The following is a 21931-nucleotide window of genomic DNA, read 5'->3' on the forward strand; positions in this document are numbered from 1 at the left end:
AATAAATGAAGTTATGAGCTTTCAGTTTTCAAAACTGAAAGATGGTTTGAATGAATATTGACTAACCTCACATGAGAAATTCTTCAGCTATTCACATAAACAAAACTGAAAGAACTTTCTTTTTGTGATATTCCTGTCATGAAATTGATTCCAGCTTCAAATCTGATATGGTACTGTGGAAAAACCCATGGCTTTACTTACAACAATAAGAAACTATCCCTCTCACTTACAGCATATGTACAAGTTTTGTGTCTTGTTTCACATTCATATCTTTCAACCATACAAAACGCACAAAGCAAACATCCTTCATCAAACCATTGTAACATAAAACAACATTTGCGTCCACTCCACATGCACAAAAGTACATATTTAAAACGAAGCAATAGATAACAATAAGCACATAAAAAACATTAGCGCAACAGAGTTAGTTGATATCATACAGCATTAATGCAAATGGTGAAAAAAACACTGATTGGCATAACTGTGATATTTTGCACAATAGCATTGACACCCTGTCTGTGGAATATTTTCCATGAAGATTATGATACACATATGTTCTCAAAGCCAGTTAGAGTAGATTGAAGGGGAGTGCCAAGATTCAGTTATATTCCTGTAATTGTTGGGAACACACAGAAACATGACAGCAGTATGCAAGTTATAAGAATAAGAATACATATAATGTGAAAACAGATTGCTTTCAATCACTTCAAGAGGATACAACTGCAACAAAGCGGAAAGATAAAGAAGGTTGAGCAACAATTTCTCGTGTATAGAAACCAGTTTCACAAGTATGTAAGGCATGAATATATCTACAAACAATACACAGAGTGAAAAAAGTGTGATTCCATTATGAAATTCAGAGAACCAGCAGCAGCAGTATTGCTGTTTTCAATTAATTAAAACATTGGAAGATTAAGTGATAAAATATCAGCATGAAAAGAGTAAATGTGACAAAAATATTAACAAAATTCAAGTTTCAAAAAAAAGAAAAAGAAAAAAAAGAAAAACTAGTGAAATTTGCATTTAATTGTTTCAACACATCTAATTCCCAAACAAAATGGTCTTTAAATGTTTTTAAAAATATATGTATTTTAAATATTTACAAATTTTGATTGCACAGTAATAAGGTAAGATTGCCATTGTTTGAAATGTTCAAGCTTAAGAACAAGAGCTTTAATGCTTAGACTACTGCAACTTGAAAAAGGTTTTCACGGACAGATCTCCATACCTACTTAATTAGTTTAATTCATGTTCAAAGCAGTTTGACATGCAGTGTTTACAGCCATACTCCCATCATTTGTATACCAACATTTACCTCTAATATGTCAAGTTGCCATGGTCACCACAGCCTCAACCATCGTCTCATGATTATCCAGTGCAATGTGATAGATAGGATTAGCTTAACTCGTCAAGGAGAAGGACTCTGCTGTTGTCTGAGCAGGAAACCTCTTGTTACTGACTGGCTAGTGTTCATGAGGCTGGTTCACAAACAGAATCAGTTTTGTCAACTGATTGGTCAGTTGTATTGTTCTGTGCTAAACACAAAGTCCGTACCAAAGTAACGGTCCCCAAAGTTTCCTGCAAACAAGAAAATAATGAAAATACATGGCTGCTAATTGGGATCAGAAAAGAATAGAAGAGTCAACAAATGTGGTATTGAAAGACACAGCCAATGCCAAATGCTTCTAACTCTACTGGCCAGTTTCTTTCAAGTAGATATATGGACTATGTAAGCGGTGCACACCGAGGCAAACTTTTTACAAAATTTGGGCTTCAGACTGGCTAAACACCTTTCACACCTTGCAGTGTGGTTTCATATTATTACTTTCTCAGTGTTCATGTCAATGCAGAAACTTGAAAATCTTAGCAAAAATAGTATATTTATATCCTTATCCTATTTTATGGTATGCACTCCTATCTCGTGATTCGACATGGTGTGGAAAGATGTAAACTTTTTCTCTCTAGGCATCTCTTGTCCATCCACCCAAGCACTCCATGCTACTCTCATTATAAGACAACTTCCCAACTCTCATGCAAAGCATGCAGCATCTATCACAAACTGCCCACATGACTATCTCTGAGTTATCATTCTATTTCTTGGAGCTACTGAATAATATCTAATTTGATCTGTGTAGAAGGGAGGATGGGCAGGAATCAATTGCATGAGATAGTATAAATATACAATTTATACCAAAATTTTCATCCAATCTCACAGTATGCACTTATCCCACGGTCGAATGGTGGGACGCAGATACCTGGTGTCTTGATAATGCAAACATTTGAACTGTGTAGCCTGGAAACAACTGTAGATAATGATGCACAATGGAGGTCTGTTACACATGCACGCAACTCTTATGCCTGTGACTAGTTCTCCTGAACTCCTTGGCTTACTGAACACAACTTCTCTCAGGGAGATAGGTGCTCCCGAGCAATGTGGTGTTAAGCCAAAACCTCCGAAGAAAGGACGCTCATTGAGAAAAATGTCACCCTGTAATTTAAAGACATAGACAATATTCAGACCAGCCCCTGCTTCATGAAGACCCCCACAGACACTGACCAGGGGCAGGTGAAAGAGGAGAACAACTCGGGAAACCCTGAGTTTTAAAGTTCAGTTAAGGAAAAACTGACCCTCACTCCTTCACATAAGCTTGAAATAAGGATGTACCCGGCAACTTTGGAGTTGAATTTGTGAGTGTCACACTTCACTGATGTAATTGCTCTGCGGAGTAGAGGATCGTGAGAGCAAACATTGAACACCTCTGCATCTTCATACTAATTATGTCTTAGGCCCATGCTTGGTGGCTGTCTTCCAGTGCCTTGGTATGGAAGCCAAGCGAAGTAGTTTTTAAACCCACAACTTGAGAGGAATGATTGAGATCTTGTTTAAATTTGTTCCATATATAGAGAGGAAGCAGTAACGTGCAAGCGGAACTGTCCCTCAGTGGCACTGCTGGCTCATGTAAGTTGGTGTGTTAGTCAGTCTAAGTAAACTTAGTCTCAGTGTATTTCGTTACACTCCATCACTGAGTCTAACAAAATCTAGTAGAAGGTCGCGTCAGGTAACCTTTGAGCGACCAATGACCGCCCAATCAAATGCCAGACGGTTAAATAGATTTAACCTATCAGACAACGGCTACTATTTAGGGATCAGAGAGACTCTCAAAATATTCAGGTCACTGACACAGATCTCTCCACAAACAAAACTCTGCATATAATACAGTTATTTGACCTGCAGTATATACGCTTTGGGGTTTCTGTTGACATGGGTACCAATTAGTTAATATTTCCGCAAGATGACATCCTTGAATATTGCCAAAAAACACTATTTTCAGTGACTGTTTACTCAATGATGTCATGGCCGTACGTACACTGTGTGCATCACCTGGACGCGAGTGTACGCTAAATAGCATTCAGAATCGTTCAGGTATGAAACCTTTTCAAGGTAAAAGGTTCAAAAGGTATGTGCGGATGTGCATTTTCGCGATTTGGTAAGCTATGTTCTGACTGGTCAATCTCGCAGGTAATGTGAAGAGAAACTTCTATCTGAAAATCAGAAACAAACTTTCGTGAGGGCAGTCAAGGAACAGCTGCTACGGAGAGCCATCATCAAGGTTAATGAATGGATCCTACGAATGGAGGAGGCAACCCTGCAAAGTGGAGGCTCACAGGACCACGCCACACATTCAGAAGGACAGAGTGGCTTGTCAAACTTCAGCTCTGAAAGCAGCTATCAAGGGTATGAAGGGGCCCTTTCGTTGCTATCGATGATCCTTAGAGGCAGCAATGTAGATATGTAAAGCCCTAACAGGACAGAGTACCAAATCTTCAGTATCATCAGGAGCAAAGATCGACACAAGTGGGAATGGGAAACATCCAGTCCAGTTGCCCCGGCAGTTGGTTGTTCATGATGAAGCCCCAGTGGAGACTCAGGAAAAAATCTTTGCGATGTTTCTCCCACTTGAACCACATGCGATTGACATCAAGCATGTGAGGCTCAAATATACAAGCAGCAGTAGCCAAGCTACCAGGAAAAAGAATGTCACTTCGCTCAAAGTCCCTGTCATCTAAAGGTATGTAATCTGTAGAACCACACGATGACAGGTTCCCAGGTTGGAAGTCTAAACTTGCTGGACTGGTCTATGAGTTGTAGGAGTTGTGCAACACTGAAAGAGTGTAACCATGTTAGTAGCCAAACCCCTGTAGATTAAAATTCTTCCACTATCGTCAAAGAAAGAATGGGTTGAAGTAAAATGAACTCAAGTGACAGCTGTGTTTACTTGAAGAGAATAGCCCTATGAGTAATCTCAGGAGATGTGCCAGACTGTAGATGAAGGATCTGAAAGTAGTACTGAGTTTGGCTCTGTCAGGCTTCTTAGGTAGACAAGCCACCTTCCCGCTGGTCAGGAAGTGCGCGAATAAAAAACAGCAGAATCTTGCTGGTGGTCAACAGCTTCTGTATAACACATGAACACCAGAAATGGGCTTCACACATTGTACCCATGTGGATATTCGAACTTCTTCTGAAGGGTTTAGAAGATGAATCAGTACCTTGGGATTGTTGGCCTGAAGGTACTGCTGTAACGGCTGAAGCTGCCCTCTGTATGTTAAGGCTTGAGCAGATGTCAGAAAAAAAACCGAGTAGCTCAGTGAGAATGAGATAGCACTGTTATCTTCACCCACCTGTTATCAAACAATGTCTCGATGAAGTAGGGTCTCTGGATCGATGTAAGTGTTGATTCCACATTGTACAATTGCCACCCAAACTGACGGAGCAGTGTGCTGGTGAACTGCAGTTGGCAAAGAAGTACGAATGAATCCTGTACAGACTGGATGCAACCATCAACATAGCTTCGAGGGTGAATTAAAGCCTGAAGTTGACTTCTATAAGTGAAGGCTAGTGCTGAGGTAATGAGACCTAGTAACTCTTGCCACTGATGAGAGTTATCTATCCTTAGATAGGAACGTTGAAATTGTCAGTGCTGTCATGGTAACTTGACACTAATTTGCCAAATGAAGGTTATGGTCTGCTAGATGGAGTGATAAAGTTAGTAGATTCAATGCATGGTGACCGTCAATCTACTGAAACATTTACATAGTTCCTTGGGGAGATGAACTCAGTAAAATTGGCACCAGGGGCTCATGCAAGCGTAACTGCAGTAATCTCAAAACTGAGGGCTTGGGCGTAAGTCCTAGCATAAACGTCAAAACTCCTCAAGGATGAGATGTTTACATTTTCCGCACTGAGAATCCCACTTGCATTGACCAAGACAATCCATACACAGCACATGAGGATCAAAGTAAAAAAAAAACCCCTTTCATCTGATCAACCTTTCCCATTTTCTTGAGAGTAAGTAGACATGTCCACACTAGCGTGCGACAAGAAATAGAATGATGCTTCAGAGATAGTCAAGTGGGCAGTTTGTGATAGATGCTGCATGCTTTGCATTAGAGCTGGTAAGTTGTCTTATAATGAGAGTATCATGAAGTGCTTGGGTGGATGGACAAGACAGGCCTAGAGAGAAAAAAATATGTAGTCCAGATCTTCTGCCCATGAAATTTTCATTACAATCCTAAATAATTTTATACTTTCTTCTTGTCTTTTTTTTTGTGTGTGTGTATGTTGCTGTTTTAAGGTACTTTTTCAGATTAAGCAGATCAGAATCTATGCATCCAAAACATGTTTGTATTAATTTTTTGCATGAAAAATGCAGACTTTTTCTGCACAAATGTAAACTTATTCTATATCAATGTATTCACTTCTACCTCTTGATTCGACAATGTGGAATGATGTAATTTTATTTCCGCATGCACTCTTACAAAACCTACCGTGAACATTGCTTTCTATAATGCCAGTTTTAAGTGACCACACATGATAATGCCAGTGACCATGTCAACGTCTCCTTTAAATGCCTTACAGAAAACAACTTTTGTGTCCTGATTTGGACTTGAAACTCACCAATGCCTGGCAAAATATGGAACTTTTCATTCACTTCCTTGTCAACAGCTGTTGTCACTATCTTCACTTTTGGGAATGCATAGGCAACGGAATGCACACCTGTAAAACATTCACATGTAGGTGTCTTATTTTTGTTGTTTCTTGCATTTCACCCCTGACAGAAATACTCAAGGTTAGTTCTACTCTGAAACTGACCAAACAATCACGTGATTGACATGATCAATATCCCATCCCACTAGACTGTGATGCTATGGAATCAACCAAGTCACTAAGCCCTCACTTGGGCTGCTTCCATCCCAGCTAAAGAGTTAGTCCTGTTAAAAGTTCTAATTGTAAATACACACTTTCAAACTGAAAGAATAGTGCTTTGGTGATGTTAGCTGGTTTATTTATTGATGTCAGGAAAATATAACTTTCTCTTGGCAAATGTCTTTCTGAAAGGATAATCTCCTGAACATAATAAACACTCACATTAAATGTCAAATTATATCATAACTATCCAAAACAAATTGTTGCAAAGAATGCACAAATCACAAAGAATACTTATAAAGTCAATGGACTAGTATACTCTCAGTTTCCATTCTCAGCTCTATGGGAAGTATAATCCTATACACACCTGACTGGGCCATTAGTAGGGAGCAAAGAGTAATGTTGTCTTCTTTCACATCATGGTCAAGTAATACCCGAATAGCCATCATGGCTGCTGCACCCGTGGCAACAGTGGCATCCATTAACATGATGTAATGGTCCTTGATGTCCTTGGGAAGTCGCAGGTAATGTAACTAGAACACCACGGACAAAGAATGTAATCATTGATAAAGGAAAATAAACACACCTTCAAGCTCAAATAATACTCCTGGCCCAAATGGTTGCACATGACTAGTTTTCTCATGATCAGACTTTCCATCATGTTCATGCCACTGGAATTATTTAAAGGTGGTGAAAGGCCAACAAGAAGACAGTCATCAATATCCTCCTCCAACGATAATACATTCTTCATGAATTATGTCTACAAGTTATGATTATGCCAAATGTTTCGCTGTGTGTATAGAAAAGTCGAAGGAGAGTAATGAAAGGTTTTCAAAGTTCTCCTCCTGAGTAGAGCACAACGACCAATTTCTGTCCAAGTCAAACTTACTGCCATGGAAACACCAAAATATTTTAATCAGAATACAAAAATTACCAAAATGCACCAATACAGCAGTAGACCAAGCTGTGTACCAAGTTTGGTGAAGAAATAGGGAATGGTTTTGCTTGTTGTGTTGTTGTAATGCTTACATCATTGCAACGAATACAACTACCATCTTGATACAGGCCTTCCTCTGAATTTAAGGGGGAGAAGCAGTTTTGGAATCCAAATTTTGCACTATTTCACAATTCTTTCTCCATTTTGACTGCATTGGGGCATATAATTTAAAACCGACATAAATCCATGCACATATACTCTAAGCTGTCAAATGCGTTTACATCACTGATGGAGCATCAGACAAAGCATTAACTATTACTTTAAAGCATTTACTGAGACCTTTGTTGATGTACACAGCAATATTCAAGCTACATGTCCCCAACAGTCATACCAATGATTGGTGTTGTGAATAACGTCAATGTTGTGAAGGTTTGATGTATAATTGACGTAACACCAGTTGCTTACCTCAGGTTCCCCTGTGTCCATGTTTGTCTGAATGAGTATCTTCCCTATGTTGACCTCCTTGCACACTTCACATAGGGCTGGCTCCATTGTTTCACCTGCTCGCAGGATGGACACGCCAGACACCTGTTTGTCATCATTACTTTCATTACTTTCAAAAGACGAGAGTTATCTTTCCTTGCCAAAGTACTCAATGGCTGCTGCAAATGGATTCAATTTCAAACATTCATTCCTTCAGAGACAATAAACAGTCCTCATCATGAATATTGTCTGGTTCCCATTTGCACATTAAGTCAGCCACTAGAATCTGTCCATGCTAGCACTGAGATGAACTTACAATTGTGCTATTGTGCACATATATGTGAACTTATGAATAGCTCTTAGTAACATGTTATTGCATTCATTATTGCATTCATAACACCATAAAATTCGAACAAACCTGTAGAGGTTGCAGATTCTTTGAATAGAGTCCTCCTTGGGGTACTTATAAGTATTTAAATGTTCTTTAAATTCTCGCGACAGTTGTAACTATATTTTTTCAATAAAATATATACAAAACAAAAAACATCGTTTTTGTCTTGTGAGACCACCCCTACAGGGCCCCTGGCCCCGTGACAGCCAAGAGCAGGTAACTCTTCAGACTATAGCCTCCAGCAAAACACTTCCGTTCTTTAAGCAGTACAGACAGAATGTGGGGAGGTGGGTGGCCTTACCCCAAGGAGGACTCTATTCAAAGAATCTGCAACCTCTACAGGTTTGTTAGATTCTTTTTCATAGAGATCCTCCTTGGGGTACTTATAAGCATAAGACAGACTCCAAAAGACTGATCTTAGGGAGAGGCATTCTGTCTGCTCATAAACCTGACATAAGATGATAACCTTTATTACATTTACTGAAAGTAACAAGGAATCTAACTTACCTGGTCACGTGACCTACTATGCCTTGCGGCGGGGGTGCGGACCAGGGCCAGGCTATTACACGGTCTAACCCTACATTTCTATAAGAAAGTCGTAGGGTGCTTATAAAAAATGCCCCCCCCCCCCCCGGGAGTCGAGACAGGCGACCGATATATCAGGGTCCATTCTCGTGCACTGGCCAAGGTGCTAGGGAAGACCTGAAACAGTCTAGACCGGTAAAGCAAAAAATACCACCACCATAATAGAGCCCACCACCGGGATAAAAGATGGAAAGTATACAGTAAGACACCACCACCAGTCTACTTGTTGCAGCTACAATGTCAAATGATCGTTCGTCAAATGATCGTTCGTCAAATGATCGTTCGTCAAATGCAAGGGTAGCTCAATCGGCTAGGGCACTCGTGCCCTGCCCACTGGTGAGAACTGACTGGCCAAACCGAGCACGCTCGCTTGACAGTCTGTCTAACTGGTAATGACGGATGAACGTGCTCGGTCGGCTCCAAATAGCCGCGGAGCAGATCTCCTCAATGGGCAAGGCAGACGCATATGCCTTAGACGTCGCCACAGCCCTAACCGAATGAGCTTTCAAACCCTCAGGGGGCGTACGACCTTTCGAGGTGTATCCCATACAAATGGCAGAGACAAGCCACCTAGATATGGTCTGCTTGCTCGCCGGAAGGCCAGCCTTACCGCCACCATAACAGCAGAACAATTGATCATTCTTCCGAATGTCTTTTGTTCGTTTGATATAAGCCTTAAGGGTCTTACGGACATCTAAGACGTGAGCACGTCGAAGAGAGGTACCGGGCGGCGAAGGCTGCGTGAAAGCGGGAAGCTCAATAGGCGCCGTAACGTGAAAGGTGCTATCTCTCTTAGGACGGTAAGTATCTGGCAATCGAATGCTCACTCTGTCTTTGTGAAACACCGTTAATTCAGGGTTGGCGGACATAGCGTGTATGTCGCCTACCCGCCTGCCAGAGGTTACCGCCACAAGAAAAGCAGTCTTCCATGTCAACAGCTGGAGGGACAGAGCCAACAGGTTGTGAAAAAGAGGACCGGACAGCCAATCAAGAACGACTGGCAAGTCCCACAGGGGACTAATCCGCCGGACAGACGGACGGATTCTGTCCACGCCTGCAAGAAAGCGCTGAACTAGAGGGTGCTGCCCCAATAGTGCACCATCGACAGGAATGTGGAAGGCAGAGATTGCCGTGGAGTAACCTCTAACTGTAGAAGCGGCCAGACCGGCTTCCAGTTTAGATTGCAGGAACTCCAACACAGATACTAGATCTGCAGAAAAGGGATCGAGAATCCCCCTGTCGACACACCAGCGCGCATAACAGGCCCATCTATCCTCATATTGAACGTTCGTCGAATCCCTCCGCGAAGCCAGAATTGTGTCTGCAACTGGTTGTCCGGCTTCCCTTTGCTCCGAAAAGGCTGCTGTTGCTGCGACTGCTGCAACGCAGGCCCCTTGCCTTTGCCTTTCGCCCTCTTGCTACGTTTGTGCTGCAGTGGAGCAGTCCACTTAGCACTTTCCTTCGCCGGCGCCGAAGGGTAAGCTGAAGCAAGAGTGGGAGGCCGTTGGCGAGACGAGGAGGGTTGCTCTAACAAGGGCTTAGAGTCCTTGAAAGTGCTAACAGCCTCTGCGGCCTCCCGCACAACCTGTAATGCCCCAGGGAAGAGGGAAGATCCCAACCTGTAGGGCAGAGCCAGGAGTGCCTGTTGGGTAGCGGGAGAGTACCTGGCTACGGATAGCCATAGCCGACGCAACCCCATGACGGCCCCCATCATCTGGCTGGCACAGCACCTGATGCTGTCCCTCGCCAGATGAGAGTGCACGTCCGTAAGCTGCCGACCCAACATTGCCGACGGAGAGTCGTCAGCAGTGCTCCCATGATCCAGCAGCTGCCCCTGCAAAGCAGAAAGGTAAGCTGAATGGACCACTACTCTCAGCTGCTGGGCAGCACACCTATATTGCTCCTCGAAGGAACGATAGGCGGACCTTAGCACTGGAGCGGTCGTGGAGAAGGGCGGCAGCCGCCGGCCCTGCCTGGCCGAGGCCAAGGAAGAGGAGGAGGACCCCCCCAGGGTGACCGAGGCGTACACACACTCGTCCATCACTGGCGGTTCGAATAGCGAATCCTCATCCAGTTGATACCGGCGGCTAATCTCCGGGAAATCAAAGCGCGACCGGGTACCGAAAGGAGCGGATTCACTACCTCCCCGACCAGCAATGGGAGCAGACGCTCCATCTCCTCACGCTCCTCGGACAGGGAACCTTCACCGTAAAGCGAACCTGTCGAGGGCGCTACCGAGACGGAACTCGCAGGAGCAGAGAGACTAAGAAGGGCCGAGCCGCTAGGTTCGCCCCTGCCAGAGCCCGAACTAGGTCGTCTGGGCAACTGGGGCAACCCCCCACCGGAGGGTGACCCGAGAGCCCACAAAACGGATAGGATGTCGATGCCCCCAGCGGCTGGGCAGCACTAGGCTGCCTGCCCACCGTGGCACTAGGCGCGCTGACTGAGGTCAAGCCGCCGACACCGGCGTCGTTGCCCCACTTGCCCCACGGGACAACCTGGGGTCGACTGCCCTAGGCACATCCGCCTGAACGCCCGAAGCGCAGGACGGCTGCCCAGAGGGAGGAGCGTTCTCCGAGCCTAAGCCCGGGCCGCGGCCTCCCTCCACTGAACCACCATGGCCGCTCAGTGAAGATCGGGCGTCCAGTTCCTTTTGGAAACCGGACAGCGCCGAATCTATCATTGATTGTACCGAAGACATCTGTTGCTGAAACAAGGCATTAATTGAATCAACAGAGATTAATGGTGCTTGCGAAGTAGGGGTAGGTGCTGAGGATACAACCGACCCCTCCGAAGAAGAGGCTGCGCCTTTCTTTTTGTGGGATCGCTTAGATGGAGGGTCCTGAGCCCAGATATCCCCCCCCCCCTGCCTTCAGTAGGTTGGAATAGAACAAGAAGTCCGCGTGTCTAGACTTTCTGGTCTGAGGGGTAAACCCCGCGCACACATCACAAGACTGATCGTCGTGATGACATTCCACTAGGCATCTTAGACACACATCATGCAGGTCTGGGGGGATGGTCATGCAGGAATGGAGGATTTGCATGTTGAGCAGGATTTAAACTGCAAGGCAACAAATAACCTCCTAGTGTTGCATAATAAACAACAATAAAACAAGACACGCATGGGCGCAAAGCTAAAACTAAAACTACGTACATAGTTAAGGTAAAAGCTAAGTGCCACGACACCATAGTTTACGACATATTTTATAAAAAATAGTAGTAAATATGGAGATAACAAGAATAAAGTACATAAAAGCATAGCTACACAAGCTTACTTTTTTTAAAAAAGACAGCCATAAAACTAAAAAGTTTTGGCGGGAAAAAAGGTTTGCCTTCCACCATTACGCTAACCACGTGGCTACCAACAGGGATGGCAAAAGTTACAACAGTTTGACAAGTAAACTGTAAAAAATGATTCCTAATGCGCCCATGCGTCTAATAAAGAAACCATACATACAGTTTGAGCCTCTGAGGTACTCATCTTAGTACTTGTCTTTGTCTTGTAGCAAGAAACTCTGAGAACGCTGAAGCACGTCTGCATAGGCGAGCGACAGAAAAGGAAGTGTTTTGCTGGAGGCTATAGTCTGAAGAGTTACCTGCTCTTGGTTGCCAGGGGCCCTGTAGGGGTGGTCTCACAAGACAAAAACGATGTTTTTTGTTTTGTATATATTTTATTGAAAAAATATAGTTACAACTGTCGCGAGAATTTAAAGAACATTTAAATGCTTATAAGTACCCCAAGGAGGATCTCTATGAAAAAGAATGAAACATTGACTAACACTAGCTTCACATACTCTAAATCCCTAACAGAAAAGATGTTTGAAATAAATTAGCCCAATTTCTACCTCTTCTCTTTTACGACAAAATTCTTGCATTACATACAATCATGCTAGAATCATAAACTGAGAGATGCTTAATCACTTACCTTGACAGCACTCAGTCTCTTCCCTTCATACAGTCCTCCTTGAGTTGTTTCAACTTTAACAGTCTACAATTACAAAGCAGTGAGTGAGTCAGTGAGGTTAGTTTTACGTGGCACTTAGTAATATTCCAGCTATATGGCGGCGGTCTGTAAATAATCAAGCCTGGACCAGACAATCCAGTGATCAACAACATGAGCATCAGTGTCATGACATGTGTCAACCAAGTCAGTGAGTCTGACCACCTGATCCCGTTAGTCGCCTCTTATGACAAGCATAGTCGCTTTTTATGGCAAGCATGGGTTGCTGAAGGCCTATTCTACCCCGGGACCTTCACAGGTCCATTTACAAAGCAAAGACCATACTTAATATCAGACCAATATATATTATGTTAATGACTGGAAATCATGACTCACTTTATACCGCTTAAGAATATTGGAAGTTCAATGAAAGTCAACCATAGACAACTTACTTTGAATGGTAACATTGACATGGCAAACTCAAACAGCAGTCGCATTAGCCTCTTGGAATAAAAAATAAACTCATCACGGGGTGTCTCTTTGTTCCTGAAATAAGCAGAAGACCAACAGCTACTACACATTGTCTGTCAGTACATACTTACTACAAGTGAACCTGTGCATGCAGTCTGTCTCCATCTTTACTTTAGGATTGTTGTTTAATGCTCTTCTCAATGATATTTAGCTATGTAATGGCAGTCTGTAAATCAATGACTGAAGACCAAACATCACTAACATCTGTCTAAGCAGTTGAAACACAATTAAATACATCAGCTGCATCACCAAAATCTGTCCAGCACTGATGCAGGTCTATACACAGCAATATTCAAGCTGCTTAAAGGTCACATATACTCTAATAGGGTATAAACGCAAAATCACTTGCTGACATCGTTATAAATGAAACCCTGTCATTAAAATTGCTCATTTCGATCTTTAATTACCTTAAATCGACCTTTTTGTCAACAGTGCAAAATTCTCAGCCGCAAACGAAATTTCAACCAAAAAGAGCGGCACATCTCCATGACGTAATAGTGGGTATAGAAATGAGGGTCTGTGCAGTATTCATCTACATTTCAGGGGTTGAACTATTTCGTTTACAGGTTTGTACAAACCTGAAATCATGAAAACTGTTCAGAAAAATGAAAGCTTTATGTTCTCACAATCTACTATCATTTAGTTTTGTCTCCTGCTTTGCCTAGTTTTCGAGTTACAACCCTTGTTTTCATAGACGATTCTGTCAAAATCACTTGGTGTCGCTAGGTTGTAATCCGTGTTAGGTGGTATAAACCTACACATTATTTGTCATCATTCACTTGATGCTCAGTTAATGAATTTATAACAGGTATAATTAGTGGTAGCGCCACTTAGATTACCCGACAAAGGCCCCCATTTGGCATTTCTTTTGTCTAGATCGATCAAAGGATTAACCGATAACACGCTCATTGATTAATTAATTTTATGGGGATTTACATGGGGGATTTGTCAAAAGGTAGTGTTTATGTATGTACATTTACTAATGTATACTGAATACACTCTGTCGTGTCTGTGTCTATGTAAAACAACGCCCTTCTTTCAAAGGATTAACCGCCAATACAGTGATTGATTGCTCATTATTGGCTAACTAAATAACTTTTAAAAAGAATGACACACATTATGCAATTAGTTGCCATGTGTGCTATCCTGGGTAACAAATGAAACTATACAGCAATGTGAAAAACCTGAAACGATACATCACGTTTTCGTATATTAGACTGTTAAAAGACACATCACTTGGGATATCTGCAGATGAATTACATATCATTTTTTTTTTTGTGGATATTGATGCATACATTCTTCGAAGAAGGTATTAGCCTGACATTGCTCCTATAACTTTAATTTCAATATTTGCATTTTTGTTTTTAATACGTTGTTGTAGCTTTCAGCAGAATCATTGTTTTCGTCATTAAGTGTAATGATGCAGACGACACACAGTGTAATGATGCAGACGACACACAGCAGAATCATTGTTTTCGTTGTTAAGTGTAATGATGCAGACGACACACACTAGGGCGTGGGTGCAAATTATGATTCATATAGGAAAACTATGAAATGTCTACACATTACATTCCTGTTATACATTCGCAGATCGCTTCTTTTTATTAAGTTTCAAAATGCATACAAGTATGATTATAAAGTAATAAGGATTATGAGACCAAATATAATCACGTATATTGACAAGTGTCTACATACTGGTGAGTGAACGTTACAAACCAAGTAAATTTAGCAAGTGAAGAAATTTATCGCGCAGTATTTTCACTTCAACCCCGACCTCGCTTAGGTTATGTTACAGGTTGTGTCATGCAAACTCCTTTTGGAAATGATTCAAATACATATTTATGTAGTTTTGATTTTCTAACTTGATGAGAACAAACCATACATAATCTCATTAATTCAAATGGATTTGACTTAACGATTTTCAAAAATGGCGGCGCCCGGTCTTGGGATGAATGCTATTTAAGTTTGTTTTCACTGACTTACAAAAGGACAATTACTTACTACTGGTAGTAAAATATGTATTTTATTGATCGACATTAGGATTTTACATGACACTGCTTATAACATAACAATTTCACTCTTGGAAGTGAGGTGGAGGTCAATATAACATTGCTTGAATATAAATATCACTTGGACCCCCACCTTGCTTCCTTGGAAGAAGTCCTTATGTTAAAAGCTATGTCATGCAAAATCCTTTTGGCCATGATTCAAATGCATATTTAACCATCAGTAAAAAGTAGTTTTGCTTTTTCTAACTTGAAGAGAACAAATCATAATCTCAGTAATTCTAACGGACTTTAGCCCGTGAGTTCACGATATTTCAAAAATGGCGGCGCCCTGTCTGATAATGAATGCTATTTAAGTTTGTTTCCACCGACTTACATTTTCTTGATGGACATTAGGATTTTACAAGACATTGCTTATAATATAACAATTTCACTCTTGGAATCGGTCAATATAAGGGATCAATATAATATTACTTACGATAATATTGTCACTTCGACCACAACCTCGTTTCCGAGGAAGAAAGCGTTATATCCATGCAAAATATGTTTGGTCAGCAATGTGTAGTAAGCAGTCTTGATTTTATAAACTCGATGAAACTTGAACTCCATTTTCTATCCTGGAAGCGTGGTAGGGGGCGAACCATCCGATTTAGCATATACCACAGGCTTCCACAAAGGTCACTTTGCACACACTAACAACCAATTTAAGAACAAACTACGGAGTCTGGTGAAAATCTCTGCATAGTGACATTATCACCCAACCCCAAGGACCAATTGACGGGAACACAACAATTCGGCATGTCTTTGGTGACGTCGAGAAATCAGCAAAATGACAAGCTTCCTACACATTTTCTATACATTTAACTGGAAACAGTTCCTTCTATGATGTCACTGTAGGGCTCTGGCGACAGAGTTATGTAACCTGTCTGCAGTTTCGTTTGCAACGTTTAAGCGCTTGGTATTAATTAACCACAAGTTTGTTTTAAAAGAAAATGGTGTTTCGTGTATGACTAACCAAAAGTCTTTCATATGCAGTGATAAAAAGAGTACCAAAAAATTTAGTTTAGTGGTCCTTTAAGGGAGATGACTCAACTTCATCCAATTTCCACATGTGAAACTGAGAACATCTTACCATGATACTAACCATGTTAATTGCAAATGGTCTACCTTATAAATGTGTGAAGACCATGGACTTGTGGGGTCTTATCTAGGACAAACAGAGTACTGGGCATCGGTAGTCCATTGGTGGCTGATGATGCCAGCTTTGACCGCAGTTTGAAGCCTCTCTGAGAACAGGAAACAGTACAATCAATTACAGTCAGTAACTCTAAACTTTCAAGTACGATGTGACACTGAATAGTTACATCATCCATGCAGAGAATACTTCACAGGTTTTATACCTATTTGAGAAATTAGCATTGTGACCTCATAACTGTAACCATTATCACATCACATGTCCAGTGGTATTAGATTAGTGTATCACTGCTGAAAAAATATTACACTGCAGTATCTTCCACAGGTGTGCAATAAATTCCAATCTGTAGTGTCTATTCAAAGGTGCAGGAGGAATGTTATGTACACAATCCTGGAAAGTACAGGTGATGCTTAGCTGAATCATCCTTCTTGTTGCAGCTACAACAGGGGATAAAATAGTCACTGGCTCTTAAATCCTGCAAGTGAATGCTTAATGAAAGAACTTTCAATGGTTATATCCTTTTCATCACTGGGATTCAATAATCATTCAGGGGAATCTTGGAAACCTTTTCTAATTGTTGCAGTCATATTTAATCACTGACAATACTCACGTTAAGAAGTTGGGTGTGTATGTGCAACACAATAAGATTGATAGCGACGTCATTTTCCCCACCTGTGAAGAGATCAAACAGTGCTACAATATATGACTTTTACTTCACCAATATTTCACTTAAATGATGTACTGACTTTGCAAAGGGGGAAAGGGAAAAATAATCTCCACTTACTTTGTAGAAAAATCTTAGGGGCCATTCACTTGAGTAAAACTTACGAAAATCATCAAACACTCCCCACCCACTCCACCCATAAATCAAGTATAGATAAATCCCTGTATACAGACATTGAGCTGACAAGACCCTGCTTGATCCCCATAATGCCACAAAAAGATCAAGTACTATCTTTAAAAGTCTTCCTATGTGATATTGGGGATCAAACAGAATATTATACAACATGACCTCTTTGGAATACTGAGGACTCCACTAGAAATTATCAGAAAATATACACAGCATTTAAGGAAACATCTAGTTACTAAATTCCCCAAATAAGCAGCATACCTCTTGGAACTATGATGTCAGCAGAACTCATTGTAGGTTCAATGTAGTGCTCAAATGCTGGTTTGACAAACTTGTTATACTGGTGCAACACCCCTTCCAAGTCACGACCACGTTCTGTAATGTCTCGTTTGAGTCGCCTAGCAAGACGGATATCTGAATCTGTGTCCACAAAGACCTTCATGTCCATCAACTGAAGCAGAGACACAGCCATGTTTAAGTTTTGAAATGAACAATAACAATATAAGAATATCTTGTTTCACTGCAACTCTATTCTGCTGACCTGAGCATCCTCATCTTTTTGTCACCATCATATTTATCTTGGCTAGCGCAGAAATATCCCCGCTGTGGCATGGATTAACAATAACCTATATCCTGTTTATAAGCATTTCCAAAACATTTCCACTAAAGTCCCTCAAGTGTACATCTCAAATTATTGCTTTGACTACTATAAGATGACAAATGTTATCTCTAAAAAAACATTTTGTTTCTTCAAACTGCCAATAAATAAAGATAAGTTTAATGACTGAAACCAGGTGAGTGAGTGAGTAAGTGAGTGAGTGAGTGAGTGAGTGAGTGAGTGAGTGAGTGAGTGAGTGAGTGAGTGAGTGAGTGAGTGAGTGAGTGAGTGAGTGAGTGAGTGATGCTTAACACTGCATCAGCAATGTTGCAGCTATTTGCGACAAGTAGCCAGGGTGTATAATGCTAAAATGCAGAAATACATACAATGAATGACATTACCTTAAGAAGCTCTTTGCTGACAAAGGACATGATGCCCTCAAAAATCACCACATTAGCACCATAAATTGTTTTCTGAAAAGAACACAGTGAGAACAATTTCAGTTTCAGACACTAATATAGTCGTAACAGAAATTATGGTAGCAATAGGTTGGCAATTTAAAAATTGTTAAAAGGACTGACAACCTTGGCTGTGTATAGAAAGCACAGTGAAGAAGCTTTCATTGCAACCTTGTTCATAGTTGTGTCTTTAAGCATACAATTACTAACCATGTGTGTTTCCCGACTGTGGGTATTGAAGTTATAAATGGGAACTTCAACATTTTTCCCATCCTTCAGTCTCCTCAAGGTTTCAATAAGCAGTTCAAAGTCAAAGGCATCAGGGTGATCAAAATTGTACTCATTCACTGCAGCTTTTTCATGTTGTTCTTTGTTTAGCACCTGCAACAATTGTCAATTTGTAGGTATGCATCTGCAAATAAAAACCTCTCACAAATAAAATATACAGTGTACTACTAAAGATTTCACTTAACAAAAGAAGGGATTCAAGTTTAAGGAGGGATATTTCCATTTTGTTTAACTTCTAATCATGCTAATGGGAGATACTTCACAGATTTCCTTGATCATGTAGATGGTGGGACTGTCTGATCAGGATTCAGATGAACACTTTTATCAATCTTGTATTAATGTTAACTAACAGAACAATCACAAAGTTGATTCTGTTTACCTTGTAGAAAGAGTCCATGCTGAGTAAACTGACCCAGGGAACATCTAGGGCTTCAATTATCTTCCTGGCAACTGTTGTTTTACCAGAGGCACTACCACCACAAATACCTGACATGAGAAGTTACCAGTTCATACACACATACAAACAAAGGATGTTCAAAATAGTGTCTATGATCCAGTCATAGACTGGTTAGATGCTTTCAATGTGATTTACATATTCCTCGCATTGAACAAATACAGTCAAATCTTGTTAATCCAACCCCTGTTTACTTGATAATTTTGTTGGCAACAAATTGAATACTCAAAATTTAGCCTCATTTATTTAGTCTGACATCCTCACTGATCTGACAATTTGCTGTGCAACGTACAATGTCAGATAAACAAGACTTGACTGTACAATTTTTTATGCATATGCCAAAGCATAACATTCTTGAATACTACATTGATCGGTAAAGTCCAAAACCATTCATGATAGTATTGACAGATGTAAACCTTATAGCTGCTGTCACATATATTAATATTAACTCTCACTCACCTATGACAAAAGCCTCTTTCAGCTGACCCTGAAAATTGTACCATGGCGGTCTTCCTGATGTGTACAATGTACGACCAGCAGTGTGCACTACTCTGTTACTAGACTTATTACTGCTGCTTGGTGCTCTACTCTTCTTCTTTCCTGGGGTAAGTTTGGAGGGACTTTTAGGTACTTTTGTTGGGGATCGAGGTGCAGGCACATGTTTGTCATCGTCTGGGCTATCTGGACGAAATGCATCCTCACCACTACCACTGAAGAACATAAATTATTCTGATATGACCATGTTAACACATGTGATCAAACTTTTGTACCTTTCATAATCATCAACCAATTTCAGCACGAACAACAGTGTCACAATCATCATGTCATACTTATTCACACTACAGATTATGCCATGTGGCAGGCTACAGTTATCAGAGTTGATCTCAAATTCATGTACTGGAGTGTACCAGTAACCCTTCTGTGTGAAGAATCTTCCATGCTGACTTGACAATGTTGGATAGACCCTGTTAGAGTCTTAGACCCAAGGTGCCTTAATTCTCTGGACTGGAAGTCTAACCCTTAGTCATGCCAGGATCCAGTTATCATGGTTTTGAGTGAGAAGAAGTCAAAAAATGAACCTAAGTTTGTCATCACAATACCAACGTGTACATGCTTAGCCACTGTTGCACAAACTTGACCACTGAAGAAATACTTAGGACCTGCACTACTTTGGGTTTTACTCACATGTAGGACATGCTATGATATCCACTGTATAAACTGCCATCATGTTTTCTATGTCTGACATAATCAAATGTTAATATTTTTCTCACAACTCTTCCTACCTCATTAAGGAGGTAACAAGTTAGTCTATCATACAGACCCTGAAACAAATATATCTCCGAAGCCCATATAAGTCTAGAGTATATGGTAAGGGTAGATTTCCAGTTTCATTTCTGAAAATGAAGAACACCTTTGGGTTCCCTTTCATTTAACGTTAAAATTATTTTTATGAACAATTTTTTTTCCTGTGAAAAGACTAGATGTTAGTCTAGTAACAGGGAAAACTAGTGCAATACCCATTATCAATTTTGTACCCATTGTGTTATAACATGCTTTGGTTATCAGGTTATGTATCACTTTGGTGGTATCATAATCAGACTGGAAAGAGTTTTCTATCATACAAGTACTCTAATATTTTTACCTAGTTAAACACTACGTACAGTCGAATATACCAAGTGGCTCACTCAATAGTGAAAAATTTCTGAGTCCCATCATTGGATTCAAATGATAGACCTTCTGATCCAAAGTCAGACGCCTTACCCACATAACTAAATAGTTATCAGCAAGATGACAAAGTAATGATCAAGGCAAATTCTCAAGCACAGTTATTTGTGTTATGTCTGAAAAATCTGTGAAATGATACTCCCTGTGACTTGAGAGAAAATGATTCTATCGTGTCAATCTGGATACAGAACTACATGCACGGACATGAATGAAATTGAACAGGACTGGGTAATGTCCACAAACATAGATAGATCTCCTTAACAAAACACAAAAAAAACCAGATCATTTGCATACACCTTGTATGATGTTCAATGCACATGCCACAAACTCAACTAAATATGCAAAACTGCACTGAGCTGTGTCCATATCAGTTTCCATCTTACTTTTTCATTTATAATATAGATGTGTATTACCCAATACATGGAAAAACTACATAAGGTTGTTTTCCTTTCAGAAAATTCGGCAAGATTAACATTATAACAACGAGCATTTTAAAATGAAAACATACACACGTATACATGGTATATGAGAAAATATATTGCATACATATTATTCATTGCTATTATTATTCAAATAACAAAGTACTGTCAGTCTGGAGGTGGGTGAGACACTTATTTATTCTGCATCCTGTCACTTATAAATTGATGTGTTGCCACTGATGGAAGCCAAACAGATTAAGCGGGGTGCCAAAACGTCGATGACAGCGTACTATGCTGTCATCGACGTTCTGGCGAACAGCTTAGCACAAAGATTTGACAGATGTGATTAAAACCGTCCGTACACAGATTGACATCATTTATTTTCCATCAACACAAGGCCTCCTTTCACAAGTACACAGTTAAGTAACAGTCTCAGCCGAATGCGCAAACAAAGCATATTATATTCAGGGCAATGTGCCAAAACATATCTCAGCATGGATATCACGTGGCATCTAGCGTTATTCCGGTAATCGTAACGTTTATGACAGGTAATACTTGGCAGAAATTCGAACAAGCTATCCATATTTCCAAATCGTTATAAGCGGTCACAAAAGTCCAAACCTGTCAGATGCTGAACTCGCCGAACTTGGAGGATCAAATTTAAAAGCTGCGTCCGACATTGCTTTTTGTTTTGTAATTCAGGGCAGGCTTCCTATCAGATGCGCGATTGGATGATATAAATAAGTACACATTACCGAAATTTGTAGAATAGTCTTTTAGGCAAGAAAATAATCAAACCTTTCTCCAAATTTCAGAATGAGTCCTAAAGAAAAACAGAGGATTTTATCTTGCATGTTGAAACAATG

At 40.7% G+C, this 21931-nt stretch overlaps 1 protein-coding gene across 1 annotated transcript; it reads right to left on the reverse strand.

Annotated features, from left to right (window-relative positions):
- Positions 1–1117: 1117 nt before the first annotated feature.
- LOC137290686 (uridine-cytidine kinase-like 1) lies at positions 1118–21757 on the reverse strand. Its single transcript, XM_067821764.1, has 14 exons — positions 21687–21757; positions 19381–19631; positions 18847–18953; positions 18390–18560; positions 18123–18194; positions 17385–17574; positions 16884–16945; positions 16246–16364; positions 12994–13087; positions 12527–12589; positions 7608–7730; positions 6573–6738; positions 5957–6055; positions 1118–1578 (listed from the first exon to the last, which is right to left on the reverse strand). Exons 1-14 carry the CDS (start codon positions 21743–21745, stop codon positions 1517–1519), a joined length of 1638 nt encoding a protein of 545 aa, XP_067677865.1. The 5' UTR covers positions 21746–21757; the 3' UTR covers positions 1118–1516.
- Between the last annotated feature and the right edge of the window lie 174 nt (positions 21758–21931).

The sequence above is a fragment of the Haliotis asinina genome, chromosome 7 (assembly GCF_037392515.1).
Source record: "Haliotis asinina isolate JCU_RB_2024 chromosome 7, JCU_Hal_asi_v2, whole genome shotgun sequence".
In the NCBI taxonomy this organism is placed as follows: Eukaryota; Metazoa; Mollusca; class Gastropoda; order Lepetellida; family Haliotidae; genus Haliotis; species Haliotis asinina.

Coding starts and splice junctions, on each gene's coding strand:
- LOC137290686 (XM_067821764.1), bottom strand. CDS start 21,745: ATGTCGGACGCAGCTTTTAAATTTGATCCTCCAAGTTCGGCGAGTTCA. Junction 7,731..12,526: donor AGAGACTGAGTGCTGTCAAG/GTAAGTGATTAA, acceptor GATGACAAACAG/GTGTCTGGCGTGTCCATCCT. Junction 1,579..5,956: donor CCATATTTTGCCAGGCATTG/GTGAGTTTCAAG, acceptor TCTTGTTTGCAG/GAAACTTTGGGGACCGTTAC.